This window comes from Rhea pennata, chromosome 5 (genome assembly GCF_028389875.1).
Source record: "Rhea pennata isolate bPtePen1 chromosome 5, bPtePen1.pri, whole genome shotgun sequence".
NCBI lineage: Eukaryota > Metazoa > Chordata > Aves > Rheiformes > Rheidae > Rhea > Rhea pennata.
Genome location: NC_084667.1, coordinates 17,709,564 through 17,722,464, shown reverse-complemented (window position 1 = coordinate 17,722,464; position 12,901 = coordinate 17,709,564). Strand labels below are relative to the sequence as shown.

Sequence of the window (12,901 nt, the reverse complement as noted above, 5' to 3'; positions counted from 1 at the left end):
CGGAGGCAGCTGTGCCGGCAGCTAGCCTGGTCCCACCGCAGCCCTCCTCACCGCCTATGCACAAATACAACCGCGCGTTATCTGTTTCTCAGCACCTTAAACAGATTTTGTATCTGAAGCTACCCAACAGCTACAATTTCCTTGTTCAGTTTCCTTGTTCCCGCTTCAGGAGCCACTCTTCCCTTGTGCTGCTAAACAGCTCTTCAATGAGACAGACCAAGGTACTAATCCCCATTTTTTATTCAACAGATTTGACAATTACAAGTCAGTATTTGCATAATTAAAAAAGTCTCCTCTGATAGAAAACCTGAGGACCAAAAAGCCCACCCTCCACCACAAAAAAAGAAAAAAGAAAAAAGAAAAAAAAAAAGAGAGGCAGCCCCCACCAAGGTGGTAAACATGGTCAAAAAACCAGGACAGAAACAGGTGTCCTAGTGTTTCTGCAGTAGTGGTCAGATATCACCATGTAGGGTCCCCTAGGGCACGCTATAGAGTCATTGCACCATTTGCCCCAAATCCCAATTCAAATAACCCTCAAATTAAAGGGGCCCAGAGTTTAGAAAGCTGATACAGTATACAGTACAGCATGACAACTTATTACAGGATGTCATTGCTTACAAGGATCAGAAATCATGGCTTTAGAGTAGCCTCAGATGCCACTGGCACAAGATGAGATGGGTGCAGAATTCTGCAGGACTGTAACTCTTTAGAGGAAGCCTCAATGCAAGTTCCAGTTAAAGGGATTGGCACAGCTGGGCAGAACTTTTTTTTTTTCTTTGAGCAAAGGATTGAGTGATCTAGACATGGGGGAGGAAAAAAAAAAAGTTACAAGGAACAAGCCAAAAGAGAAACCATAAGCACCAGAGGGGCTCAGCAGGCAGCATGGCACAAGCCCCCTGAAACTGGCCTAATTAGTAACAACATAGTTGTCAGATACAAACCTCTCCCCTACACAGGGGGGAAAGAGGACAAACAAGCATTGCCCTGGCATCTCCACCCTACAGAAGCAAGTGCTTGGAGACTTTTCCCCTCCCTTCCAACCCTAGAAAAGGCAAAGGTCTTGCTCCTCTAACAGCATGCCATTTAAGACAGCATACTCTCCCTCACAGAAAAAGGTGCAGAGGGAATGAGAAGTTTCATCCTCGCCTCTTGGATAGTTTCTTAAACTAAGAAACAAGATGGACAGAAACACAGATGAGAAAATCTCAACAGGAAGAGATGCTCAGTCTTCAGACATGAGATTTTGAGGAACTGCTTCTGCTTAGAATTGTACAGAACTAGAAGGGAGGAATTTTCCAATCACTTGCTTTAAAGTGAGTAATAGAAAGAATTACTATTGCCAATTCTACTATAGGGGAACACTTTACTGGAGACTATTCTTGATGGTCTGGCTACCTGCTTCTTCCTTACGTGAAGATTCAAGATTTTTATCATTTCAGACTATGTTAATTCAGTTTGCTGTCATTCTGTATCACCAATATGCACAGCTTTGATCCTGTTCTTTGTCTACTTTATCTGCAACCTCCAGAGAAGCAGGCTATCCAGAAAATATTCATTTTAAAAAACAGATCATAACTTGTCAGTCTCTCCAACACATGCTTTCCCAACTCAGAGACAGGGTGTGATCCAGCGGATAAAACACAATCCAGATAGGCCTTTGGCTCCAGATCCTGAAACAGCTCTTCATAAATTTTGCAGGTCAGCTTTGTCCTGCTCCTGGCTCCTTTCACATCGAAGGTTAGCTCCTCAGACACAGAAACAAAGGCTGGAAAGAGGCTGGAGTTGCCTATACACCAGTCTCATTTTTTTCAGTGCTTCTGAGAGTAGGTTCCTCCTGCACCTTCCTCATCTCCAGCCCTTTCACCCATGTATATGCAAAGGACCCCCCCAGAACCATCAAGTTACTCATCCACCACAGGAAGCTCTTTGTCTCCTCAAAATAGACAACAGCCAGCACTGTTTGGGCACATGCCTTGGCTGTCCCAGAGACATTGTGGGTGAGTGGGCTAGTGAACTTAATCTGCAGTCCAGTCACATACCCAATGGCAAAGCCAAACACTCCACCCAGGGTCATCATGCCCCAAAAGCTGGGGCTCCCCAGCTTATCGAAGTGGTAAATTGTGTGGAACTCGCCCAGCAGCATCATGAGGGGGAGGAACAGGACACAAGCATTCACATTGTTGTAGAAGGTCAGGCGCCAGATGCTACCATCCACCACTGGCAGCACCTTCTTTGTGTAGATGGCATTGAGCGAGACACACAGGCTTGCTAAGATCCCAAAGAATATACCAACCCACGACAGAGTGCCCTCAGCTCCTTCTTGGTCAACACCCAGCCAGAAGCCACCTGCAACCAAACAAATCAGGAATAATCTGAACAAGTGGTACAAAATACATACAGCCAGTGATTCATAACCTACCTTACACTGAAAGAAAACCCACACTCATAACCTGAGGTGGCCTTAAGGGTTTCCTCTTCCTACTATGTAAATCCATAATGTATCATGACTAGTATTCTGAAAGGATTTCTTTCAGAAGTGCAGGTGTTTTAGTGCACAATCATTCAATCTTAGAGGATTGATTTCTACAGCAAGTAGGCAGCATGAGTTTAGAAACAATTATTCCAAAAAGCCATGAACTAAAGTTAAAGACATTCTTTGTGCACGGGCCATTTTCAGAAGGAGAGCACGTGATTTTTTTTTTTTTTTTTTTTGGACCAGGAAGCAAGTGGAATATATAGGCAGCAAGAAATACTCCTCTCTTACCACTGGGTGGGGAGGAAGTCAGGCCCACAACCCACCCAGCCTTGGCTGACTCTTATAGGAAGACAAAAAGACATGAGAAATCGGAAGACAAGACAGTAAAACAGGCGTGCAATACTAAAGTTTTAGCAAAAGAGATCACAAGATACAGGTACTGTACTCAGTTTCTCTATCATGTTGAACTTTGAGAGTCAATATAATCTTTAACCACCTCTGAAACAGAAGCTACAAACTCTGTCTCTCCAGGGCAGAGTGGGAGACTTCCCCTCATCCAGCTCACGAGAAAACTGTAACAGCAGAGATCAGCTTCTAAAGGAACACTCAAGATCAAATGATTGGATCTCTTGGGAAAAATAGTAGCTGTTAATCAGACAGGCACTCCTGTTCACCCCTTCTGTAAAGAGGAGAGTCTGGTAACTCATTTTCAAGTCCATCTGCTTGTCTAAGTACTGGAGTGAATACATATCCACCTGAAACTGGACTAAAATAAAAAAATTCACTATTCTTGGCATCTGAACAGCCATGAAGTGGAAGGTAGCTTTTGGCATTACTGATGTCTTTGAAATGTAACACTAAGTTGTGCCCTTCAAGCCAGTCAATGGCCTACCGTAATTCCTTAAAACACCACAAGCTCTGTTTGTGTATAAATTTGATTAGCTAACCCTTCATTATACGCATTCAGCTTCTCTGAATTGACAGGCTCCATTGTATGGTCCCAGTAGTACTTACAGATACTAAATACCATTATCAAAGATAATAATGCCACAATCATTTGAAATTAGAGAGAAAACCACCAGTTGTTTTAAGGTTTCTATAAAAAAATAATAGCAAGTTAAGGTAAGTTAAACTTAAATGGAGAGTAATGGAGTTACTTAATGCTCCAAGGTGGGATGGGGTGGAGAAGGGGGTAAAGAGAGAGTGCCAGTCAGAAGAGTCATTTCTTCTGTTAAAGACTCTTACCTACATGTTCTAGACACGCAAAGCAGATTGTCCAAGGTAGAGCAAGGAAAAGAGCCCTGAAATTGTGCTATCTCATCAGGGAGCAGCTGTGTACTTGTGGGGGAGACTAACAGAGAGGAAGGACAGTTTTGCTTGGCTTAGTATTTGAGGGAGTCAGCTTAGTGTCCAGGTCTGAGCTTAATGCCAGAACAGCACTACCAAGCCCAAGTGTCCTGAGGAATTAACACTTCTACAGCCCACTTATGGGTAGGCTTTGCCTACTACTGAGGGGTGCTGAGCAACTCCTGCAAATAAAGGACAGAATCTCCCACTAGGCCTGTGGGAGTTTACCATTCCTCTGTCTTGAAGGAACACATAGTACTGAGCAGCTAGAGACTTGAAATGCTGCAGTGACAACAGCCCGAGCAAACAGGGCCCTCCAACAGGCGTTCACCCCATGGGATGAAGCAGTACAACAGTGTGCTACAGCCCACAGAGTGAGATGCCAGGACCCAAAAGCTGAGTTAACTGGGCCTCTCTCTAGTTACCTGCCCAGCCTCAGGAGAAATCCCTCCTCCAGCTCTCTGAGGCTGAAGGACTGCCTGCATGGCAGGTCCACACAGACCACCAGGAGCTGCAGATCCCCAACACCACACAGCCCGTGCGCCCTCCCAGCCTCACTCACCTATAATGATGCCACAGGCCAGCAGGGCATAGAGCGACGTGGTCTGCTTGAGGAGCAGGTAGGAAAGCAGCACGTTGAAGACGGTGGTGAGAGAGCGCCCCACGTTGTAGAAGGCCACACCAACATACTTGAGGCAGAGGTTGTTGGAGGCGATCATGCCGATGAAGACAACAGAGAGGGGCAGGACGCTGCGGGACACCTTGGGGTCGAGGCGGAGGGTGGGCAGGCCGGGGCAGCCGGGGGGCCCGCAGGCCGCCCCCAGGCTGAGGCCCAGGCAGAGGGCGGCCGTGAGGGCGCACTGGAAGAAGGTGACGAAGAGCGGGGCGTCGAGGCGCAGCGAGGGGCTGTCCAGCAGGTACTTGTTGAGGAAGACCATGGTGATGGAGGTGAACCAGTAGAGGCAGACCACCAGGGCGATGCGCAGGGCCCGCAGCAGGAAGGGCGCCGGCCGCCCCCCGCCGCCCTCGGCCGGCAGCAGCGGGTCGGCGGCGCCGCCGCCCAGCGCCATCCGCAGGATCCCCGGCCGCTTCAGCTGCGCCCTGTTCATGGCGGGCCAGGCCGTCAGGCGCCCGCCCGCCCGCCCGCCCGCCGCCGGCCTGGCCCGCGCCGCCCCCCGCTCACCTGCGCTTTCCGCCGCCGCCTCTTCCCCTCCTCGCCGCCGCCGCCGCCGCCGCCGGCCCCGCGCTCCCCGGAGCGCTGCGGCTCCGCCCGCCGCCCTTTATTCCCGCCCCGCGGGCCGCACCCGCCGCCGCCGCCGGCCCGGCAGCCTGCGCCGCCATGTTGGGACGGGGCCGGCCGGCGCCGCGGGGGGGCCGCTCCCGCCCCGGCCGCGGCCCCGGTTCATCCCCCGGCCGCGGCCCCAGCCCTGGTCCCGGCTCATCCTCCGGCCCCGGCCCATCCCCCGGCCGCGGCCCCAGCCCCGGTCCCGGCTCATCCTCCGGCCCCGGCGCCGGCCCCGGGCGCTCCTCGGGACCAGGCACTCCTCTACCCCGCCTCCCTCCCGGGGCCTGGGCCCGGCCCCAAAGGAGCGGCTGGGGCACTGTGCAAAAAACAGATGTTTGATGACTACGTGTTTTTCGTTTTTCGTTTTTTGTTTTTTTATTTTTTTTCTTTCTTTTCACGATCTAGCAAAAAAATTCTATTGGATGGCTAGAAGCCGGAACTGGAAATAATGGGCAAATAACTGAGTGTAATTAGCACTGGAGTACACGATGTAGTTAGAAGTGATGGGCTCGGTTAAGGAACCATTTGGTGAAATGTTGTGGAAAGCATTTCAGACGCGGCGATCGGAGCAGTCTGCTGCCCGAGCGGTAAATCTGCCCGAGTGGGTAAATCTGGGCCGTCAGCAGCAGACAGGACACTCGTCCACTCTTGGCTATGTGAGCACTGCTGAATATAGATGTGGCCGGGCCACCCCAAACTGTTGTGCATGAGCTTGCCAGTCTGTTGGTCAGACATCCTGGAAGACTCAGGAACCTGAAGATAGCGGTGGCCATGTGGATTTTGCTTTTTTTAAAGTACAAAGTGTTCACAGCATCTGAGTTTGTTTTGATCGCCTTTTGTTGCGGTCTTTCCAGTTCTTTGTGTGAGGCTGGTAAAGCTTGTGCTTACTTTGGTACTGGCCTTCTTTTCTCATCATTACATTCCTTCCAAGGACAATTTCCTCTGCTTTTCTTGTCAACTTCTGTTCTGATTATGGAGTCTTAAAATCACACAAGGGCAGCTAACGTCCTTGTTATTGGAGCTATTTAGACGTAATTTTTCTTGCTCATGACATCTGCAGGCTTCTTGGCTTACATCTTCTGATGGGTAAAATATATACATCTCATGCCTATTCCCCACCCCAGTATTTAGGTCACTAAATGAACACACATGACCTGTTGGCTCGTCTCTGTCAGAACCCTAACTCTTATCTCAGAACTTAGGCTTTGACTCTTGCTTAGCCAAGGATGCCCAGGCAAGTCCCTACCCCTAATCCTAACTGTAACCCTAATGCTCAAGGTTGGCTTTGACACAGCATCAGACCAAGACCCCCATCCACAGGCCAAGGAAGGTGTCAGAGGACAATTCTTTCGGCATGCTATACGTTCCTTTGGAAACTCCTTTGCAACCTACCTTGCACCGGATGGCTAGACTTTATCTCCATAAAAAGGCAAACTCTTACCTGAAACTTCAAATTCGGTATTGCCATAGACATGGACAACCATATGTGGCACAATGAAAAACGTTGTCAGTGGAAAACTGTTTTTGCAGTGCTTCCGTTTCTGTGGAGGCATCTTTTCAATGGCAGTCCAGGTGTTGCTTTCTGCTTTGTCCCTCTGAATGCTAATCCATACTCTAAACTTAACAGGAAGCCTAAACATAGTGTGGGCTGAGCCTGGGCAAGGACACATGGGCAAGCCCAAGGACCAAATATTATCTCAGGATAGATATATTTGAAGCCTAACCATAAAGCCAACCGTAACCGTAACCCTAACCCTAGTATGAAGTAACCTAAGGGAAGGACATGCATAGCTGGAACACTGGTAATGTTTCCCCAGGACAATTTTGGGCAAGGATTTTCTTCCCATGGAGGCCTCTATTAAGTGGCAGTGCAGGCAACATTCTATTCTCTGTCTCACTCAAAAGCCTAAATCTAATGTAAAAGCTAACATTATTGTGGGCTGAGCCAAGGCAATGATTTGACTAGCTATTCCCCTGGAAAAGTCTGTCCATAACAACTCTTTTGTCAGGGTTCTCCTTCCCTTGGAGACCCCTTTTCAGTGCCAGTGAAGCCACAGCTCTAAGTTCTTTCTCTCTGCAAACATCAGCCCTAACATTAACCCTAACTCTAAACCTTACGTGGGCTGAGCTAAGGATAGGATGTGCATAGGTGGAACACTGGAAAAGTGTGTCCCAGCATAATGGCTTTGGCAGGAAATTGCTTCCCACGGAGGCCCCTTTTAAGTGACAGTGCAACCAAACCTCTATGCTCTGTATCCCTCAAAACATTACACCTAAATTTAATCCTAACTTTAATCCTCATATGCACTGAGCTAAGGCAGGGACGTATCGCAGGACTACTGTTTAGGCAGGATTTTCCTTTCCTTGGAAGCGCCTTTCCACTTGCAGGCGAGCACCAGCTCCATGGTCTACCTCTACTGTCTCTCTCAAAACTCCAACCTTAACCCTAACCCTAGGCCTCGTGTGGGCTGAGCTTAGGCCAGGACTTGCCTAGCTCTTGGCCTTCCCAAAGGTTGTGCCAGGAGCCTTGTTTTGGCCGGGTTTTCCTTCCTTGGGGGCCCCTTTTCAGTGGCAGTGCAGCCGTAGCTCTAAGCTCTTTCCCTGTGCAAACCCTAACCCTAACCCTAGTGTTAGCTGAGCTTAAGGAAAGACATACATTGATGTTTCCCTGGAAATGGCCCTTCCAGGACTATTTTTTTGTCAGGATTTTCTTTGCTTGGAGGCCTCTTTCTGGTTGCAGTGGAGCCCCATCTCTGTGATCTTTGTTTGTGTAAAATGTAACCGTAAGCCTCATGTGCGCTGAGCTAAAGCAAGGAGAAGCATAGGTGTTCCCCTGGACAATTTTGTCTCAAGAGCATTGTTTTGGCACAGATTTGCTTCAGTCGCAATGTAGCCACAGCTCTACAGTCTTTGCCTCTCTATACCCTAACTCTAACTCTAGTGTATGGTAAGCTAAGGGAAGGACATGTATAGGTGGAGCACCAGAAATGTGCATCTCAGACAAATTTTTTGGCAGGATTTTAGTTCCCTTAGAGTCCTTTTATTAGTGGCAGCCCAGCCACAGGTCTATGGTCTGTGTCTCTCCAAACCTTTACCATAACACTACTCGTAGTTGGGACTTAGCCAAGGTATGGACATGCTTGTGTATTCTCTTGTTAAATATTGTCCCAGGACAATTTTTTTGACAGGATTTTTCTTCTCTTGGAGCCCCTTTCTTGTTGAAGTGCATTCTCAGCTCTATGGTTTTCTCTCCCCAAATCCGGTCCCTCACCTTAATCTAGTGTGGGTTGAGATAAGGGAAGAACATGCCTGTGTGTTCTGCTGGTAATATTTGTCCCAGGACAGTTGTTCTGGTATGGTTTTCCTTTCCTTGGAAATTCCTCTTCAGTGGCAGTTCAGCTGCTTTCCTATGGTCTTTCTTTCTCCACACCATTATCCTAACCCTAACGTGGGCTAATTCAAGGCAATGACACCCATAGGTTTTTCCCTGGAAAATTTTGCCCTAGGATATTTTTTTCCAGTGTTCTCCTTCCCCTGGAGGCCCCTTTTCTCTGACAATCTCACCACAGTCCTACTGTCTGTCTCTCTCTGAACTGTAACCCTAATGCCAACCTAACCCTATCATGGACAGAGCCAAGGCAGGGACGTGCATAGTTATTCAGCCTGGAAAGGCTGTCCCAGGACATTCTTTTTATGTTTTCCTTCCTTTGGAGGCTCCTTTACCGTGGCATTTCAGCCATCATTCTACTCTCTGTCTCTCTCCAAACCCTAACCCTAACAGTAAGGTCACCTGTATTGTGGGTTTCACTAAGGCAAGATTGCACAGAGGTGTTCCTTGGATAAGTTTGTCCCAGGACAATTGTTTTGAAGGGTTTTCCTTCCATTGTAGGCCCCTTTACAGTGGCAATACAACCGCAACTCTACGGCCTGTCTCTCGCCAAAAGATAACCCGAACGCTAACCCTAGTGTGTGCTGAGCCAAGGCAAGAACATGCATAGGTGTTCCCATGGAAAAGTTTGTCCCAGGACTATTGTTTTGGCTGTATTTTCCTTCCTTTGTAGGCCCCTTTTCAGTGGCAATCCATGTGCAGCTCTGCCTTTTTTCTCTCTCTGAATACAAATTCTAAACATAGCTCTAATTCAGGCTCTGCCTGGGCCAGGATGCCCATATATTATGAACGGGATATTATTGTTATAGGACAAATGTTTTTGCAGTGCTACACTTCCCTTGGGACACCCTTTTCAGTGTCAATTCAGGTACTGCTCTACGCTTTTTTTTCTCTAAACCCTAACCCTATCTGTTACCCTCTCCCTATTTCAGACTCAGTCTAGGCTACGAACCAGATGTTAGGTCCAGGTGAAAATATATTACGGGACAATTTTTTAATGCAACACTTCAGTTCTCTTGAAGGGCTCATTTCGGTGGCAATCCACCTGCAGCTCTTCACTTTGTCTGTCTCTGAACCCTGATCATAGTTGAGGCTGAGCCTACACAAGGACACTCGTATGTGATGCATTTGGAGTGGTTGTCACAAGACAAATATTTTGGCAGCCTTTCACTTCTCTTGGAATCTCCTCTTGAGTGACAGTCCACCTGCATCTCCACACTTTGTCTCTCTCTGAACCCTATCCCTAATCTAACTGAAATCTTAAGCCTGTATGAGCTAAGCCTAGGCAAGGCTGCCCATGCAAGAGCTTGCAGCAAATATTGTCACAGGACAATTTGTTTTTCAGCCCATACTTCCTTGTGAAGTTTTTTTCACAAGTTTTTTTTCTTTCCCAGCCCTGCTCCTAACTCTTCCCCCAGCTCATTCCCTAACTGTAACCCTCCAATTTGGCTTTGGCTGCTCATCAGCCCAGAGCCTCCACCCATGGATCTGGCTGAAGAAAGTGGCGGAGAAGATTTCTTTGGGCACCATACGCCTTCTTTTGGGAGCCCCTTTGCAGTTCTCCTCCCACTGGACCTCAATCTTCATCTCTCTTCCTATGCTAACTCTCCTCTTTTTGCTGTAGTTCCTAAGTTTTATCCCATTTCTGTTTCAGTTCTTTCTCTATGTTATTTGCTATGGTGAGCAGAAGAAAGACAGTTGGTATTGACACACACATTGTCATGCTTACCTGTTGAAGTTACCTTTTCAGCTAATATAACAAGGTCAGGTTGATCATGTCTCTAAAAGCAAATCTGTGCTGCATCCCCTGCTGGTTTTGGAGCTTCTGTGAAGTCTCTGAATGTAGATGGCAGCGCTCCCTGGCAAATACTAATCTAATTCCAAAGATGGCAGCTACGAGCTGCTTAGGGCACGAGCTGGGGTGCAAGCTTGCCTCAGGATTTCCCTCACAGGTGCTGCTTGCAAAGAACATCTGCACCTGAACCTGAGCTACTTTCATGTAGGCTATCACAAATATTGCTAATACAGTTGTGGTAGCTGAGAGCTCACTGTTGTGAGGGGGCTATCCTCTGAAGATAGCAAAACATACAGATAATTTGCCACTATCAGGTGGCACACTACTATGGTTGAAGTGCTTACGCAGCCAGTTTGGGTACGCTTCTGCAAGCTGCAGTCATGGCTGACTGCACAGCAAATATGAGAACAGAGCCAGTGTTTGAAGCTGCCTGCAAATTCAGGAAGATAGCATACATCTCTTCACAGAGCTGTGTTCCTTGTACTGGTGAGGACCACAGGCTCATTTTGTCAGTGAAGTATTTGATGCTACAAAATCTGAATGTCAGGTGGCCTAAAGATATTTCAGGTGAACTGAGTGTTTACCATCAATGTACTGTAATGTGCCATTGAAAGGATGTGGGGTTGAATTAACAACTAAAGATGTGGAGAGAGAGCAGGGTAGAGGTCACCTTTTCGTGGAACAGCTTCCTTCTGCACTACACAGGTCTTGGCATCAAGGAGCTAACTGAGAGCAGCACCTCTGTCAGAAATAATACCTGTTCTGCTATCTTATATCAATGTCCTTTATGTGCTGGTTGGACTAAATGTGATTTGGGTCCTGTATACTCAGTGATTTCTAATGTGCGTTTTGTCCACAGCCGGCCACAAAATATGGATCTGTGCTCTGCTGTCTAAGCCTTATTTACAGAAATAAAGTTCTCCTTTCTGTGGAGGTAAATATGGGTAAAATGGAGTAGGCATGGTGACATCTGCAAACATGCCATAAAGATAATACAGAGAAGTGTCAGCTGCCTTGTTCCTCTTCCTGGAGTGTTAACTTTAAAATCTAACCATGAAAATGTCACTGCCAACCCCATTAACTGCTCCGTTACTGATTTGTGCTGAACTCTGTACCCGCTACAGTGCAAGCAATACAGGAACCAGCTAATTTAAAGGTAGCCTGGGTATCCATGTAAGCTGTGCACACAGTCTCCCCTGCTAAGGTGGTTATCCCACAACCCCAAATCACTGTTCCAGATATAAAAACCATCTGCCCCTACCCATGTGCCAAAATCTCCTGTCCTTTCTTAGCGATGTTTTATAACAATGAAGCTTTTTCAATACTAAACTCTCTAGCACGCTGCAAATTTAAACTGCTGAACACAACATAATAAATTAAAATTAATACCAAATTCCATATGCAGAGGAGGCAGCAGTGAGTTCAGTGTCAAACGCTGTTCAGTGCGTTCCCCACGCCTTACCTCGGCCGAGACTGCTGCAGAACGTCCTGTCTGCTGTCCTGGGGCCCAGCGGTTCGCAGGGAGCATGATTAGCGCGACTGCACAGGCAGGGTCAGCGGTGTTAATGGCCCTCACAGCAGCCGTGCTCTGGCAGTTGTGAAGGGCAGAAGCACCACAAGGTTACTGGGGAGAGAAATAATGTGTTTCGTTAGACCAGCTGATAAGGCTGGAAAACATTTCAGGCACAAGATACTTTTCTCAAGTCTCTTAAAACAGCACTGGATTTTTTTTCCAGTTATATTTGTCTAATAAAAGATGTTGTATCTCTGTGTACACCTTCCATTGCCAAAAGCATCTGGGCATTGCTGGGAATAGAGCTGCTGCTAGACAGACAAAGTTGGCGCCTGGGTTTGTCCCAGGCCGCCCGAGTGCCGCGCAGGGTGACGCAGAGCAGCCCTTGGAGCATTTCCCTGGGTACGCGCTGAATGCCAGGGCTCGCTCCTGCACACTGCAGTGGGCCATCAGACACGCATCCTTCCAGCCTGGTCCGAACCGTGGAGTCCCAAGGGGCTCTAGCCTTCTCGCGTCGCTGACCTCTCTGCTCTGCCTGCTCGCAAAAGCTGCCACGGTGAGAGGTGTTTGCCTGGTGAAGGTGCCCAAATACCTCAACACACGCAAGGGCACAAGAACAGGTTAACACAGGCTTGTCAGCTCCTGCCATGTAAACAGAAGAGATGGTTAGTCTGCAGAGGAGCTGGTATCAAGGCAGGGAAAGCCTTGATGTGCTGGAAATTACTGATAGGTGTTCCCTCTAGCGCAGCAATGCTTTTATCCTGCATACTAGAAGTGCAGCTAAGGCTTTTTCATCATAGACTTCCTTTGCTGTATTCCTGACTGTTCACTTCCTTCCAGTCCGAGGTTCAAACTGATCCCAACACTTCTTTTGTGAATTGTACTAAATGGATAAGGAAAGCAAAACAAGCCTTAGGCTGTGTGTGAGATACTGGAGAGAGTCTAAAAGTCCCAATGGCTTGTTACACACACCTGTGGCTTCAGCCTCACAGGTTCATCTCTAATTTGAAAGAAATTGCCTCTCCTGCCAATAATGCTATGAGTAAGGCAGCCTCTCTGAGGTTAATAGAGCCAGATACAGATCATATTTTTTTCCC

At 47.8% G+C, this 12,901-nt stretch overlaps 1 protein-coding gene across 1 annotated transcript; it reads right to left on the bottom strand.

The window, feature by feature from the left end:
- Positions 1–222: 222 nt before the first annotated feature.
- On the bottom strand, positions 223–4,932 carry SLC35C1 (solute carrier family 35 member C1). Its single transcript, XM_062577078.1, has 2 exons — positions 4,386–4,932; positions 223–2,346 (listed from the first exon to the last, which is right to left on the bottom strand). The coding sequence occupies exons 1-2, from the start codon at positions 4,930–4,932 to the stop codon at positions 1,787–1,789; spliced, it is 1,107 nt and encodes a 368-aa protein (XP_062433062.1). The 3' UTR covers positions 223–1,786.
- Between the last annotated feature and the right edge of the window lie 7,969 nt (positions 4,933–12,901).